General features: G+C 43.0%; 1 protein-coding gene across 1 annotated transcript in view; it reads right to left on the bottom strand.

Moving 5' to 3' along the window:
- The window catches only part of akap12b (A kinase (PRKA) anchor protein 12b), a 45508-nt gene that overhangs the window by 16619 nt on the left and 10719 nt on the right, over positions 1-18170 (bottom strand). Inside the window, exon 2 of the mRNA XM_034202770.1 lies at positions 4982-5057. Coding sequence (XP_034058661.1) covers positions 4982-5057 — 76 coding nt within the window. The remainder of the gene's footprint in view (positions 1-4981; positions 5058-18170) is intronic.

The raw sequence follows: 18170 nt of genomic DNA, 5'->3' as shown, positions 1-18170 counted from the left end.
CCAGTTTTTCCTGTTCACACCACAGCGGCGCCGGCTCTTAGCTCCGGAATCCGGTTCACTTTCAGCTCCAAAAAATTGTCGGTCTAGAGGCAAGAGCTTCGGAGCTAAGAGGTGGCATCGCTTACGTCTCTCTTACGTCGAGGCGTGCAGGAAACTAAACCCACCTCCCCTGAACATGGGTCGACTGTCATGCCTGCCTACAAGCAGTAGTGCTTATAAACACACTTTATAAAGTCAGGCAACACTAACCAGGCTTCGTGTGATTCTGTTTATTTGTACCTTTCTTTGACCATCCGTTCACTGTTATTGATCATTGTGGAGAGAGGCAGACGTGTTGTTTTGTATTGTAGCAGCTATCGGATGGAATCAATACATGGGCTGCACAGGTTGTCGTGTCTGACTATCACAAGTAGAATCATAATAAAAATACGCCAGTAAAATGTGCCTGTAGAAAACAGTTTATGCCACAATAGGATAGCAATAGCAAGTAGTCAGTTTAGCTTCGGTTGCTATGCTAACATCACCCATTTTATACCAGAGAAACTTTCATAACAGCGTTGTGATACCAAACAGCGTCAATTCAGAATGACACACATTCACTTAGGCCAAGGGGAACTGGGGATATGTATCAGCTGCTTGTGTGAGTCGGACAGTGAATACTTTAGAGCGGCCGCTGCAGTGTGAGCTAACCGGGAGCTAACGGGAGAATAAACTCCCGTGGAAGAGCAGCCAACACTGCAGCGGTCGGTAAATGCTGCAGAAACACATTAATAAACAATGAACCACGGCACTCTGGAGCAAAGTATAAGGTTGGAGAAGTCGTTATTCAATTTATTCTGGCTTCGTGTGATTAAAAGCAACACGATCATCGACCCGACGCAGTTCCCCGTTGTTGTGAGCGCCGTAATGGCGTTGGGGAGCAAATCAGCGATGTAAACGGTGACGTCATGACGCAGCAGCGGCAGCACCAGTCGGGTGCTGGGCGGTGTGAACAGAGCGGGAGCAGAAAAGGGAAACCGGAGCTGAACCAGAAAAGCTCCCGCTCGGAGCTAGAAAGGGAAAAGCGCTGGTGTGAAAGCCGCATTACAGTGAGCAGAGACTGCAGTTTGTTCGCCTCGTAAAAGTTAACACCTGCAACCAAAAAGACATAAAACTGTAGCAGAGACCGGGACTGGTGAATCATTCCTGACAGTTCATAACACCCCTGGTAATAGTCGGACTTCTTGACACACTTGGATTGCTGCAGTTTGTAGTATAATATGACACATTCAAGTGGATGGCAACTTCTCCTTGCTTTCATTATTGATTAATATGTCTGCGATGAAAACATTTAGTTAAGTCTATAACATTCATAAAGCTGCCGATCACAGGCTCCCATATCCTAAAGTGATTTCCAGTTGCTCAGTTTTTCTGTTCCGAGAAACAGCTGAAAAACCTAAAGGAATTTTCAACAATATGACAAAGAAAAATTGCAAAACCCACCCTGGACCTGGAGTACTTGGACAAATCCATAAAAGCACGTGTTTTCTGTCAAATCAACTGTGTTTGATTAATTGTTCAAGTAAAATGAGTGACAGATGTTCTCAGTTTCTCTTTTGGCCAAACAACTTAAAAGTATCTGAAATTAATTTGTACACAAACTTTAATGAATGGATTCAATGAACTAATTAAATGTAGTGGAGAGCAACCATCAGGTCCGGTGAGTAAGATGAAACAAACAGACATGTAGGATTTGATTTCCAGCATTCCTACAAATAAACACAAGCTGTCAGCATTCTCTCTCCCTCCAAGCTTTCAAGAAACTTCCTCAGTCCTCTCTTGGAGCCTGTAAACCATCTGGGAGGGACCGTCAACGCATCGGCCAGTGAATTACGTCAGCCATGATGTCAGTCTTTGGGCCAGCACCCCTTAAACTAGCAACCCAAACACACATGCAGGCCGGAGTATGCATCTCTACACGGACACACAACACATCTTACTGTGACTAATGTGATTAATATGTGAATGGTACAGCATGATTTCTTTAAAAACACATGATTTACTGCTGTACACACAAAGACATCTTTGGTTGTAGTCGGAGAGAGCTAAGGTCTCATTTTGACTCAATTAGTAGGAATGATGCACTTCGTTACAGTCTGACATCATTCATGGATGTGAGTTACTGTCTTTCTCTCTTTATCCTTATCTATTTGTACTCCTCCTGGCTCTAGCTCTTTGCTTTCTATTGAAAAAAACGTTATCTAAAAAGCTCTACTGCCATGTAATATGTACTTAGTTCCTTTTGTGTGAAAACTTGGTGCAAACTCAACATTCCTAAACCTCAGTCATTCGGCCTGGGCTTTCTCAGCCCAGCTGGTAAACAAAGAGAGTTGAAAATGTCTTTAAGAAAGATTTTCAACAGCATCTTAGCCCGTTTGTAAGTCGTTTTTATTCAAAACAGGCAGGCAGAAGATTAAGAGTTTGTTTTCACAAAAAGGTCCACTACTGACGGGAATGCTGGATGATGCAACCACACACACCATCCTTGTACTTTGATACCATTTTAAATACATGTTTACTGTTAATTCAACATTCAATGAGGACTCATTTACTTCTCTTTTTATTGGAGTTTTTCCAGTGCCTTTGAATTCCCAGATATCAAAAAATAAAAAAATATCACAGAACTAAGAGTTATTGGGTTTTTGTTGTCTTCATTCGCTACAATACATTAAACAACACTGTCCGTCGTCATGTTATCCAGATTGATGTGTGATGTGTTTGTTGGTTCACCGGGCTGCTCCCTAAACTGTAAACACTCTGGTGTACCTGATAGAGAGAGATGTGTGTTTTTATGCGTGCGTGTGTTTATGGGTGTGTGTTGTTGCTCATGCATCAGCATTTTGATCTGCCGCCTGTCTTATGTTGTTTTACGTTGTTATCAGAGAGAGTCCTCTTCTCTTCCTGTCTCCCATAATGCACTGCTGTCTTTATCAGGCTTCACAAGAGGTACAGACGTGATTGGATGTGAAACCCCTCCATAACTTCCACTCCTGTATCTTTTCACTTTTCCTACATAGCGACTCCCTTCCTTTCACTCCCCTCTGCTCTTCTTCAATCTGTAGCCTTGAAAGTCTTTCACAACGTTTTCTGTTGTTTGTCTCCCGTTTTTTTAGTCCCGATTGGTGAGAGAAACAGTTTCTCCGAGGACAGTATTAGTCAGCTGGCTGGTTCACTGGTAGGTCAGGTTAGATTTACAGGTTCCACTTATTAGCATCCTGTTGCTCATGGGTAAGTATCACTGATGGGAAATGTGGCATATTTGCAACACTGAAACCAGTACTTTCAGGCCATGCTTTTCAAAGCCACTCCTCTAAAAGTATATTTGCAACACTGAAACCAGTACTTTCAGGCCATGCTTTTCAAAGCCACTCCTCTAAAAGTATCATCGCAGCTTGTGAAAGATGTTGGTAACGCGCAATGAGTGCACAGAGGGCCACAGGAAGGTTATCGTTCTAATCATTCAATCTGGGCTGAAATTAATAATTGGATGAACTCATTACAGTTCTGCAACAGTAACCCATATCAGACGAAACAAGGTTATATTTTGGTAGGAATAGATTGACTGTTTGGTTCAATATAAACAACAGCATTTCACACGAGTAAGACTGATCTCTTGTAGAATATCAGCTCAGAAAAAGTGTGTGTGAACGAAAAGTTACATGTTTTGCTTTTTGTGTTCAAAAGGTTTTCATTGTAATAACCTTTGGGTGCATCAAAGCCAATGGTCTGCAGCTTCTATTTGTGTATGCATGAGTGCACAAGATCTAAGAATTGGAGACATGGCAAATATGTGACTCCCCTCTTTTCTGTCCTACATCTTTCCACGTTACTAATTAACTTACTGTACATGACCAAAGAGACCATTTCAAAACCCAAATACTCCCCTTCATTCTACTTGCCACATCAACTGATACACTCTGTATCTCTGCTCTGAAGAGGGTATTGGGTTACTCTATAAACGGACAGAATCGCTTCATTAAATAGCTTATTAAATAGGTCATTTGACAGAGTGGTATGTGACATATCTCTGTGTTTTAAGTAGTATAGGGTTACCCTTTCCCCTGGGCCATAACATATTATGAAGTGCGCAGGTTGCATTGTGCGGGGCCCGGGTCACGGCCTGCTAAATATTTAGGGTGGGAGTACAGGCCCCTGCAGCCCACCCAGATTGAGGGAGACACGATAGACATGGCAAAGAAAATAAACAAACGCAGCTCTGGTGAGAGGAGGGGCTGCAGGAGATGGACAGAGCAGGTTGGTGCACATATTAAGGTGGCAGAAATCTATTTGGCCCAGGTTATTACTAGTTAATGATTATCTCAGATTACTGACTTTAAAATGTGCATTGTGCCCTTCAGAGACCCTCTAAATGCTAACATCTTTAAATTGCCAATAAACTGTGAGAAAACATTCTTTTGTGTTCATTAGCTTTTAGTAGAAGAAATACCTATTTAAAAAACTATTTGAAAGGTAGTGGAAGATTATTTTTGGCCAAATGTTAAGTGATTTTTTTTTAAACCACTAACAAACCGAATGTTCATCGAGTACAAAAAGGATATAAAATGGCGGTATGCATGAGAGTGTACATTTACGTCCATTCGTTTTCCATTTGAATGGTTAAAGGAATACACAGGATAGAGAACAGTATTTGGGTGTGTTGTAGTGTGTGTGGCTCCTATGAGAAAAGGTGTCCCCCATGTGTTGACAAAAGGATTATTAAAGGATCAAGTAAATCAGCCACGAAGACATCTGCAGAGGGAAAACTGACCCCACACAAACAAGCTTACCTTTGGCCACTGCTGAAGAAACAGTACAAAATCCCAGACACAAACAAATACAAACATCGCCGCTTCTTATCCCACCGACCGCAAGAACATTACCCAAAGTCACACACTGTAAATACACATTGTTGACGGGACATACGCACACACAGAAAACACACCTTCTCCCAGGGTGTTGTCCTCCGAGTGACCATTCAGACTCGTCATGCTGGAGATTTGTCCATTTTTCGCCAGAGGCTGAAAAAGACAAAGAGAAGAATTGTAATAAAAACATAATTCTTTTTCATTAGTGTACATACTTTAAGCCACATCGGTGATTAGGTTTTTCCTCTGGAGGGATAGTTTGACATCATGAAAAAAAAAAAAAGTATTCATCTTTTAACATTGGTACCACTTATCTATTCTTTACAATAAAGTTAATAAGGCTATTTAAAAAAATATATTTTTTACTTAAAAAGCACCAAAGCCTTCACTACAGCATTAAAATGGCAAATATGTTGATTGACATTGTTCTGTACAATAACTGTAATGCTTTTTGCACTTATGGTGAGATCACAAACGGCCTATTATAGTATAATTTGTATTTTATTATACATGTTGCATCGTTGGAGGAGCTCGGGTCATAAGATTTTCATTGCCATTTCTACACTGTATCTTAAGTGCATATGACAATAAAACCTTTGAATGTAGTATCTGTATAACTCTACTTATAATGTATTCTGAAATGACAATAAAGTTTAATCTAATCTATCATATCGAACAGCAGCAAATTGACACTCACCACAATACATACACTCTATAAAAGTTTTCAAAGATTGCCAACCACCAAATATTTTCCATTCTCCCAACTGATCCATTATGTTTTATGATCATTGACCCAGGATGCTATTAGATCCTTATATGGTGACACTATGATACACATCTTGAACTATTTTAATAGAAGGTAGTCAAATGCATGATTAAACGACAGAAAGATAAGAGACAGACATGGGATAAGTCCCCTAATTGAAGTATGTATTTTGTGAAAAAGACCCACGCAGAAATCCCACATCAAACTAATCTAATATACCCGCAAAAATGAAAGTTTTGAAGCCGTTATGGACTGTGTGTAATTTACTTGTTAACACACAGTCTGGCTCACAGCTTCTTATCAGAGGATCTGGTTCCTGACAGAGTTTTTTCTGGTATTGACCAGATCCGACTGACAGCCGTACAATGGCAGGCAGAGCAGAGCTTTGTCTGTCCCGGCCAGGGGAGAGGGAACCAGAGCCTCCCCACAGAGCTGCTAATCTAACTAATGGACAACTCAGGCTCCACTCCCATCAGCATAAACTCCTCCAGGAAAGCCCTGAAAAATGACACCACTGAGGAGACACTCTGCTTGGGAGGGTCTTACAAAAAAGATGAGAAAAAGAAAGTGAGAGCTAAAGGCTGTCCTACATGGTGTTGTAACAAAGGTTCAATGTGACTGTGGTCTGGCAAACAGGCAAAAAAAGACTATCACTTTAGATTAGTTTGTAAAGTGGAAATATGTTCCCATTTCAGTCCAAATGATTAAGACACATTTTCAAGTATGATTAAGGAAATTCCCTGAAATATTTTTCGTACAGAGACTGTTTTGTGAATCCTTTTTTTGACAGATGCTCCATTTTATTTCCAACAATCTGATGAGGTGGTATGGATAATATTGTGGTCATAATTGATTGCAGATGCACTTAGAAATCATATAGCAAATATACTGCAAAAACATAATACAACCACGCCCTTTACGCCTGTTTGCTTGCTTCCATGTGCTCAAACCAAGCAAACAGAAATCGTAACATGCAAGCTGTAATTTACAAGATGAGATCACTTCGCCTCCTTTCAATCTTGACACATTTTACTAATCAAAACAAACACTGTAGTTGCAGAGTCTCGTTGCACTGTGTGCAACTTGCAGCCAGCGATTCATTTGTGAACCATGATGATGCAACTTTTTGCAATCTGTATGTAAGCAATACTAGCTTTTGTTAAACAGGGCCCTAATTCTTTAGTAACATAATTGAAGCCAGACAACAACAATAACGTATGTTGGAAGCCTTAACACCGTCACATCTTCTCACACACATAAAATGATCGTTGGTTAAATTCTCCCACATAGAGGAGCACGGTGCTGTCAATTCTGTCCTTTTAAAGCCATCAGGACCTCGATCAGATTTGGGTGTGAGAGCCATCAGCTGACCTCCAGACCTGCATGGTCCCGCCCTCCTGGTCCACCTCGTGAGCGGCATTCCTAACATTCCTTGTCATCTTCTCCAAAAATTCCACAAATCCCTCCTTAACACCTGAAACTGCCCTAACTCCTCTAAATAGACACCCTTTGACCACTTCTGTCCTTAAGTTACCTTACCCCTCTGACCCTGTCAAATGCCACTCCTTCCTCTGGGCGTCAGAATGCTGCTTCTACTTTCTCAGTGTTGGACTCAGGAAGAATTCTTCAAGAGCAATGGCAGAGTGTGTTTCCGGATCAGGATGAATGAGCCTCCTGGGTCATAATATAGACCAGGAAACCCAACCCAGTACCCTGGGAACTGTGTCCATATTGGAAGTGTAAAGTCCAATAAATTGCCTCAAATGATGTCACTTGCGGCAAAAGACTATGAGTTTTAAAGTTACAGAAAGCTGGTGGGACTTTAATAATTGAGGGTAAAAGGCTTCAGTGGCCTGCTCCTCAGTTGTCAGGATATTTTAAGCTGATCCAAACACATCTAAATCTCTAAACCTGTCAATGGAAAAAGTGCACTGTGGGTAATGTAAGGTAAGGTTTTGACAAGGATGAAGAAGGCTAAGAATACGAAAGGCAATATGTCTGAATATGCTGCATGGTATTTGACACCATTTTATCTACATGCAAGTGTTGACATATAGTATTATGGATTATATAGACAATGATTATGACAACAATCAGCACCGTCAGGAGGACTCAAAGTGATTCATCTAACCTATATTTCAAAGTAAAAAATTACAAAAACAGAGCTTGGGGAAAAAAAAGATTATATATTGTCTAGAATAGATTGACTAAAATTTTCAATATAAATCGGCCTGTGAATACTTGAAATTCTTATGTAACCGGGTAAAGAAGGAGGATTTTCCTCATAGGGAGGATCTGGTAACCCACACATATAGAAATGATTGAGAGTGAAGGCCGTGATTATCATCCCAGTGAACTGATCTGACCCAAAATCTGAAAGGTACTGCGTCGCCTGAAATGCCTTGAATTCCTTTGGGAGTTCCCAGAAAGAAAATGTTGAAGCTTCGCTGCCAGTTGTGCATTTTTTAATGTCTGTCTGGTCAACATGGTCTGCCACAAAGACAGACTTAGACCTGCTGGTCACAAAACAAAACATCCGCTAAACAAAACAAAAGCAGGGAAAAATAATTTGTTTTCTGTCTGGTTTTCTGTGTAATGTGATCTGATTTAATGTATCTTACTGGGGAAAATACACTTGAGAAGACTCATCCTTAATCACGAAAATATGTCATTTTTCAATCTTGCTGCATTATATTATATATGTATTGAATGAACAGAAGGCACTGTAGTCTTTTTACATGTCCATCCTCTCTTATTAACCATTTCAACCCTTTTCATTGGTTCTTGGTCTCATTTTGATTTATACGCTAAAGAAAGAACAATTGTATCTCCCTTGTTCCCTTTCTGAACCTTTTCCCTTCTGTGTTTGAACACCTTTTAGGCACATCTATCTGTCTCCCAGCAGACCTGTGTGGCACTTACACTAATTGCTGAGCCACTATTCAGACTTATAAATAACCATTGTTTGTTAAATCCAATTTAAATCCAATTGTTTAAACAGGTAATTACAGTGAGTGGCAGACAGGTAAAGTTAACCTGGACAAGGAAATACACTTTAAAACAGTTGAACCACAAATCACTGATTCAAACTTTAAACATTAAAGGTCACCTATCATGCTATTTTTAGGCAATAGCATAGGTATCAGATATTTAAAAAAATATAAAAAACCTGTCTATGAAGTGTTTTGCTCAAAATACCAAACAGATCACCCATTCTAGCCATGCCTCATATCCCTCTATTTCACTTCCTGTTTCAAAAGTGCTGATATTGGGTATAAAGCTTTAAAAAAATAAAAAGATTGATAAAAAAGAAAAAAGGAGGGGGCTGAGCTCAATCAGGACCCGGCAGCTACTGTCTAAACTAAATACTGCGGTGATGAAACACCATATCATGGATTATCAAGGATTATTTCTGAAACATTATCGAGCTCAAAGGCTTTCTCTCTTGCCGGTTATACCACAAGGTGAGTTCCTTTTTATTTCCTGCTTTTTCACACACATGCTTTCCAGTACAGGTTAGCTCTGAGTGTTAGCGATGCTAATGTAAACACCGACCATATTACATCCAAAACAGTCGGGCATTGCCATTGTTTCTGATAGCAACTTTCTGATGAGGCCGTGGGTCCACATTTCCGATATTACGTCATATCGGACGCAAATCTGGATCAGCTCCGTTGTACCCCCGTTTTTAGAGATTTGGGTACGGAGGAAAAGAGAGAGGGTTTTATTTTCTGACGCTGCGTGAGTTCCGACACACCGGGGACACATATTTTATGTATAAAAGACAGGTAGGTCCCCTTTAAGGCTGGTGGTATCTCTTTTTGTCAACAAATCACTTCAAAAGCTGTTTTAGGAAATAACGTAAGGGTTAGGTTTTTTTTTAAAGATGAAATATTTCTGACCCTTATTTACATCTTCAGTTGTAGAGTAGGAAAGTCAAAAGACACAGGTTTCACAGTGTCTTCTGTTCAAGTCCGATATATCTGCATTTATTTGGTCATCGTTTCTGTTTTGTTTACATTGAAGACTCGAAAATGTGGACCAGCCTTTCCAAAACTGACATAAACTTTAAACGCACTGCACCACAATTCTTACTCAGCAAAAGATCTTTCCAAGACAGGAAAGCTTGGGTGCCGTTAAACTTTCACAAACTTAAAATCACTGGTCAGATCTGCCTTATAGTTAACTCTATGTGAGAAACTTTCTTTTTGAGCTCCTTATTGACAAAGAATACTCCAAAGTCGAATTAGTCAGTCAACTGTGTTCAATAAAGCCCTCGGATAAACTTGAAATCCTTCCTATCGGATTGTCAACAATGAGAATGACCTACATTTTCAGGATCAGCACTGGAGGAAAGATTAGATTATCTCCTTAGCCTTGATCTTTTCACTGACTTCACTCTTTCTGCTATCACTTTTATCCTGAATTTATCTATGTTTCTTATTTTCCCCTATGTTCCTCTCTCTGATTTAACTATTGGCTGCTGTTCTTTACTCAGCGGCTCCACGAGGGAGACAACCCGCTGTCTCCTAAATCACTCTGTGGAGGCCAGCCGAGGAGATTTATATCCCCTAAACCAAACACAGAGCGCCGGAGGAGGGGGTTAATGGAAAAGAAGAGGGTGACGCAGCTGGCGAATGACATCCCAAACTCAGGTCTCTTGTCTCAGAATAGGCAGTAGGCAACAAAGAGCTTTGTTGACCTTTGTTTGGATCTGATCCACTTAAATGAAACGGAAGAGGCTCATATAAATAATAGGCCGCAGGAATACCAAATAACACAAATTGATTTAGGAGTCCTTATGTACCTAAACAGTAGGTCTATGCACACGAATGGTGGATCAATGTAGCCTTAATGGATTGAATACGTTTGATAATCCTTGTAGAAATAAGCAGATATAAGATGCAGTAGGCTAATATTTTCCTGCTCACCAGGAAACTAACTGTCCTTGTCAATCACAAAGCGGAGCACAATAACTTTGAGGTGGAAACAGAGGCCGTGTATGTTGCCAGTGACTCAGCAAGGTGCAGCTGAAAATGCACCAGGAGAAAATCTGCTGCTTAAAAGTTATTAAAATGTTTCTTTTGCACAAATATAAAAGTAAAAAAAGTGACGTGACACTTACATTCAGATTCTGCTGTGTCAGTGAATGACTGTTATAGTTTAGAAAAACAAGCCATCTCATTTAGAGTTCTCCCCAGTGAACATATGCACACACGAGCATAGTCGCAGCAGGAGATAACAGGCTTAAAGACTCTCTGTGGGGTCGTAGTTTGTATGTGGCAGTTAACCTTGCGACCTCTGACCTCTGAGGTGTGGACAGAGTCTCGCAGCAGACGAAAGGAGGATGATGCCGTTGGAGGGGGCGACCGGGAGAATGGTGTGCGAAGAGATAAAGATGGAGGAGAGGAGGTTAAAGCAGAGATGTGGAGATAGAAAGAGAGAGGTGATGAGAAACAGAGAGCCAGAAATTGGAGTGCAAGTAGTCCACGGTAGTTTTTATTTTAACGGCATATTATGTTCAGTTAATTATCAAGTTAGAGTATTAAACTAGGAATAATTTTTCCGATTTTTAAAGAGGAAGACTCAAACAATGTTTTACCCAGATGTCACATCATTGTTGTGAGAGAAAAGGTCCTCTTTGTCCTCGGAAAGGAGAATGAAATGGTCAGACATTTTGGGAATAAGTCTAATTCACCTTCTGGCCAACAGTTGGATAAGACAATTTAATGTCTGTATAAAAAATATGTAGCTATGGCCAGCAGTCAGTTAGCTTAGCTTAGCATAGTCGCAGTTCCAAGCTAAGAAATTATCTTAACCTGTCCCAACTTATTGCTTATCTATTTCAATTCTTCTACAGAATAAATAAACAATTGTCTCAAATAAAGCAATAAAGCAATAAAGCAAGCTTTATCTACAAATTAAGAAGAACATTTAAAAGTGAGTTTGAACTTTTCCTTGTGGATAAAGTTTGGTCATTAGTAGCTCCCCAAATGCCTTAAAGAGATGAATCAAACTGCACCAAGAAAATATTCCAAACAGGTCAAAACGAGATGTGAGAGGTATTTGCCAAAAAATATTTCACCTCAGTCTACCAGCAGGATTCAGGGCCTGTGTGACCATCGTGTCTGTCTCCCTCTCTCTTCATGTCTCTTCACCCCTGCCAGCCCCCAATCTATTATCCCTGACCCCCACATTCAGTACATACCAAAGATCAAAGCCTGACAAGACCCCTAAAGAGCACTCTCACTGTTTCCACAATCCTTTAACGTTGCTCAGGTGCTCAGACAGGGAGTACCTGTGCTTCAGTGTGTGTGTGTGTGTGTGTGTGTGTGTGTGTGTGTGTGTGTGTGTGTGTGTGTGTGTGTGTGTGTGTGTGTGTGTGTGTGTGTGTGTGTGTGTGTTGCTTCCTAAATAAAAGGATTTTTCTTAGTAATCCCTCAAACATTTGGACGAGGCCAGATCAGACAGCCTAAAGTCATATCCAGATGTGTTATACGTTTACAAGAATACAAATAAGAGTCTCTTCTTTCCTTTTCTTCTCTTTATCTTTCCCCCCTTTTATTCCAGTTGTCTCCTCCACCGCTGCTTCATACAGAGAGCAGGTTTGACTGTGTGATTGTATTCATGGCGGTTTTCAGGAAGGCATCCTTCACAATAAATATGTCAACTTTTCACTCGCCAACTCAAAGTCACAAGCTGAATGTGGAAAATCTCCTGTACGCTCTGTTTGTGGCCAAGGTGAGGTTGCCAGACATTTTATTAGTTTATCTAAAAATGTATCCAGTCTGATGTTTGGCTAAAAGTTAAAAAACAATTTGTTTTAATTTTGCATTTGGCCCCTTGGAAGTCACAAGAGGAACAGTCAGGGGATCAACAGAGTTATCATTTGGGAACATTTGAAAATGTCACTGCAACAGTTTATGAGATGTATCAGAATGTGCTAATCCCAACGGAGCAGTGCTTTAGACTTTGAATATTTAAACATTGGGCCTTTGCATTGAAAGGCCTCCCTCTCAGTTATATAAAACACTGTGCTGCTGTTATATGTTTTGTATACTGTCAGTAATCAGGCATCTGACTTGCTATTTGCCCTTGAAAGCTCAAACTTTAGTCAAGTCAACTTTACTTGAATTTCCTCCGAAATGCTGCTTACAGTTGAAAGTGCATTACTATGATTGTCTTCTGTTGTCCTTTCATATATTTGTGCTGCAGAGAATACCATACTGTACGGAAAATACATTTTACTGTGCTTGGTTGTGAGTCTGAAATGAACCTTTTTTATTTACCTATTATGTAATAGGTCTCAAAATGTCATTCGTATAGATGACGTGAGAAGAGAACCTGAGGCGGACTGAATTAGATAAATAAAGCAGTAGACGGATAATAAGACTCACATATGTGTATATTTAGGAGAAAGAACTAGAGAAGACAAAAATAAATGCAAACCAAAAGACTCAGTGACCCCATAGAGTCACACACCTGTTAGCTGCCATTTTAGCCCAACAGATGAAACCATGTTTTCCTCCTCTACCTCCATCTGTGCATCACTAACCCCTTAACCCACAGTCTCTATACCTCCCACAAGTTGTCTGTTTTTCATCACCCCCGTCCCTTCATCTGTGCGGCTGCTACACTTGAACAGCAAACGGAGCCAAACAACAACAACAGCCTGCATTGGTTGCAGGAAAGACCCCCCAGGACACGATCATAATCAGGCCACACTGGCCAGCGTATGACCCCACAGCCTGGCTCTCTAGCTGGGTTGAAATAACAAATCCACCCCCTTTGCTGACCCTCCTGTCATGAATCTCTAAATATCTCTGAGCCCCGATAAGCATCTGAGCTCCAGAGTCATATGTGAGAAAAGAAGATGACTGGTGAGAGAGGGTGTCTGGAACGCACACAAACGCTTTAAACATGGCTTTAATTAGTGAGATATTTAAACCAGACTGTTGTTTCTGGATTTAGGCCTCAAATTACTTTTAGATTATTGCCCTACTAATGTCTATACATTCTGAGTTTTGGCACAGAATCAACATGAGGGGTCAAATGCGTAACTCTGAGCTATCCAAATAGTCTGAAGAAAAGTTTCCAAACTCAGGTATCTTTGGACATTTGGTGCATGTGATTGAGGAGAACCACAGCATGAGGTGAAATCAAGTTCACAATACAATAAATACAGGGAAACCATAACCTGAGCATGAGAGGATTTGGGGTGCATGATCTTAATCAATTATTTATTAGCACAGACAATGAATTCTTGCAATGCTGCATACTTTCCTGGAATTGTTGCAACATTTGTTAAATTTAAGTCAATAAACAACTTGAAGTTCATGTTGAACATTCAGAGCTGCTTTTGTTCTCTCGGATTAATGTAATTACTGAATAGAAAACAGACGTGTCACAGAAACACAGTTAATAGAATTAAAAAAACACATTATAAACATACATAAGCAAAGTATTCACACAGATGTGTCATTCAACGACATAAAGACGGCTGCTTTCAGTTGTATGTTTTGTGCAAAATGTTGTCAAAATAATACAAACTATTTTAAACCGCCTTCATTAGCAATGTCAATCTGAACAGGGGAACCATACAAGCTGGACGTTTTACAACAGCTGTTTTTTACAAGCTTAACTATAGTGGTGGGCTATATTAAATAGAAAAAACATGCACAAAGTAGCTTGGACAAACATATAATCGGTTTAACCCGTTAAGTTAAAGCTGCATTAACTGATGTTTCGACTAGTTTGGGAAATTAAAAAAACGTGCAGACACAACACTGCAATGTTAGCAGACAGTATATAAGTCTATTTTAAAGCACACTGAGTTTCGATGTAATAAAATACACTATTTAGATAAAGCTGCCCTGCCACATGTTGTTGGGTACCATTGGACTTTTAACACAGTAAAACAGAAACATGTGAAAGAAATGAGCTTTATATAGAGGTCAGTTTTCTTGCCACAACACAACCCTTTAGTGTTTTCTGATCGGCTCATTACTTTAATTTCATCTGCTGAGTGGAGCAAGAACACTATGTGTTTTAGTCCTCTAACGCAATTACATGATCTAAAAAAAGAGTAGGATTGGCTTAATCAAAAACAAACACATGTTAAGTCATGGCTTCTTGTTGTCTCAATACATCATGCAGAATTTTGAGAGCTGCACTGTATGTTGGGCATCATAAGACACCACTTACAGCAGGGGTGGGGAACCTCCGGCCCCCGGGTCGTATACGGCCCGCGAGACCAGTTGGTGTGGCCCTCGAGGTAATTTATAAACACACGCAAAAAAGAAAAAAATTAAAGAAATCTAGACCGCAAAATAATTAAACAAGTGAGTGCCTGTTTTTCCTAGCCAAGGTCAGGGTCCTTGAACACAACACAAGCCTAACGTGTCATCACGTGGTATATGTCTCATCTGACAGGGGTGTAGTTCTCATTCATAACACTCTGTTCGATGTCTCACTATGGGATGCGCCTCATCGCGGAGCAAACAGAAGCATCAATCTCATTACGCCAATCCTGATTGGCTGGTGATCTTGACGTCAGCGTCAGGGAATTCACCCCCTATAAGTAGCTTGCGCCACGACGCATGCGTCATTCAAACACCTCTTCTCGCTTCAGAGCACATCTCTATAGTAGCCGGACAAGCTTAACGGTCCACACACTGAACCCAAATATAACCATTTCGGTCGACGGACGCTCGCCGGCTACTCCTTCTGCTTCGCAAGAAGACGGTAATACTAACGCCAGTTAGTATTAAAATCGACCTCGCCGTTTCTTTCCCCGGAAAGTAAGGTAAGGTTTTGATTTTTCTCAAGCTAGCTACGCACCTGTTGCTAGCTAGCTTCCCCTTACTACCGACACCACGGTAGCGAGGACGCTTTTCTTTTTCTCTCTCACGGAGAAGAAAAGGATTAGAAGTATATTGACACACCAGTCAATATTCTTTGAGAACAAAGGACCCACACCGTCCCTTTTTCTCCGGATTAAGGACGGGTTGGTAACACTTTTTCTCTCAACGACATACCTGTTACGAGCGGGTCCTCTCCACGCCACGAGGCGAACAAGATGGACGCCTCTCCCCCTCACACCAGAGGAGTCAGGGACTCGGAGGCTCGGTAGATAGCAGGCACAGACTCACACCAGGTCTGCTCGTCCTGCCTCGGGCTGGAACACGCCCAGGAGGCTATCGACAACCCCGGCTCGTGCGGGCATTGTGCCCGTTTCACCCGAAAGAGCCTCCACCGACGGCTAGCACACCAAGCTAGCTTGTTGGAACAGGTTGATTTGCCGTTTGGCAATCAAGACATGGGGGCGTCCGCCGCAGAGACTGAGCCCCTCACTGTGTCGGTTTGGGGCTCACTAACAGCGGCAGCTGCGGAACCGGGATCCCACGCCGTGTCAGGCCGGGACCCGGTGGCGGCAAGAGACGCGGGAACGGAGCCTCACGCCTCACCAGGCGGGAGCTCCCGGCGAGACCTCACCATGGTCTCGCCCGCAGAGGCTCGACCTGCTCCGCATACCGCCGATGGAACTGCTGGTGGCAGCCCACCTCCTACCGAGGATGGGCCCATCACCAAGCAGGAACCCCACGCTGCCAGTGAAGGTGGACCGTTTCCAGTCGACCATGACTGAACGGTCCTACAGAGCCGCAGCGTTGTCCGCCAGGGCTCTGAACGTTTCCTCACTGCTAACCACATACCAAGCGGAGCTCTGTGAGGATATGTTGAGTAATCCTGGACCGGCCGTTCTGGATGAGTTGGCCGCGGTCACAGACATTTGTCTCCGTGTCCAACGCTGCGCCGTCCAGGCCACGGGCAAAACAATGGGGATCATGGTGGTGCAGGAAAGAGCTAGATGGCTCAACCTCACCAACCTCCCAGACCGGGAAAAGGAGGATGTGCTTGACATGCCCATCGTTCCCGAGGGGATTTTCGGCTCCGCTCTTGCCTCCATGCAGAGGAGATGCGAGTCGAAAAAGAAGGAGGACGAGGCCCTCCACCTCTGCCTCCCTCGAAGGGCCCAGCCGCTGCCATCGCAGCGGCAGCCCTTCGTCCAAGCTGCCCCGAACCCTGCTCGGTTCAAAATACCGAAAACTCAGAGGTCGCAGTCCGCCCCGAGTCCCCAGCCCAGGCAGGGGACGAGGGCGAGCTGGCCTAGAAAATCTCCGGTTCCGGCTGCAGCCCAGGCGCAGCCAACCCAGAATTTCGGCCAGCAGTCGAGGAAGAAGAAGCGAGCGGCGTGACAGCCCCTCCTTCTCCCCTCTGTGACAGAGCTGGAAGTCTACGGTTCCCCAGCTCTAAATGTGTTCCCGGCGCCTCGAGAGATGCCTCAACACCATCCTCAAGTCCGCATAAACACATGTCACACACTTATTGATTTTTCTGTCATAAAACATTTTCCGCTGACGCATCCAGGCTTCGAGCCAAGGGCGCAGCTCGGAAAAATGAAAAGAAAAACAATAAAAACAATAAACAGTCCGTCAACTGTTCCCCTTCTGAGAGCAGCTACGGCCTCTCTCAAAGGGCGGACAATTGACGGGTCTGTGAAGGCACCACCGTCACGCGCATGCGCAGTGCCGGCTGGGGCTGTAAAGGCACCACCGTCACGCGCATGCGCAGTGCCGGCTGGGGCTGTAAAGGCACCACCGTCACGCGCATGCGCAGTGCCGGCTGGGGCTGTAAAGGCACCACCGTCACGCGCATGCGCAGTGCCGGCTGGGGTCGTGAAGGCACCACCGTCACGCACATGCGCAGTCCCGGCTGGAGCTGTAAAGGCACCACCGTCACGCGCATGCGCAGTGCCGGCTGGGGTCGTGAAGGCACCACCGTCACGCTTATGCGCAGTGCCGGCTGGAGCTGTAAAGGCACCACCGTCACGCGCATGCGCAGTGCTGGCTGGAGCCGTAAGGGCACCACCGCCACACGCATGCGCTGTGTCGGTGGGGATTGTCGAAATGGGGCACCACAGTGCTCAGACACTGGAGGGCCCCATAACACAACAAGGGGAAGAGACGTGACATCTCAGCTGGCTCTAAGGAGCATACAGCGGGAGATGCTCATGACATCTGCTTGGGTTTCTCAAGACAGTTACACGGAGCTACAGACTCCAAGTCACCGTCACCCCCCTTCGCTTCTCGGGCATTCTGCATTCGCAGGCCCGAGGAGAGTCAGCCCATATTCTGGAGAGAGAGATTCTCTCACTCCTAGAAAAGAGGGCTATATCTATTGTACCCGCCGAGCAGAGTCAGGGCGGCTTCTATTCCAAGTACTTCCTCGTTCCCAAACGGGGAGGGAACGGAATTCGGCCAATACTTGATTTGAGGGCTCTGAACAAATATCTAAAAGATATAAGTTCAGAATGCTCACTCACACATCTCTGCTGCGGCTCGTGCGACAAGACGACTGATTTACATCAGTCGACCTGAAAGATGCGTATTTTCACATCCCAGTATATTACCCACACAGGAAATATCTGAGATTCGCATTTC

The sequence above is a fragment of the Gymnodraco acuticeps genome, unplaced genomic scaffold (assembly GCF_902827175.1).
Source record: "Gymnodraco acuticeps unplaced genomic scaffold, fGymAcu1.1, whole genome shotgun sequence".
NCBI lineage: Eukaryota > Metazoa > Chordata > Actinopteri > Perciformes > Bathydraconidae > Gymnodraco > Gymnodraco acuticeps.
The sequence above is the reverse complement of the archived record's forward strand: the minus strand, read 5'-3'. Positions and strand labels throughout refer to the sequence as shown.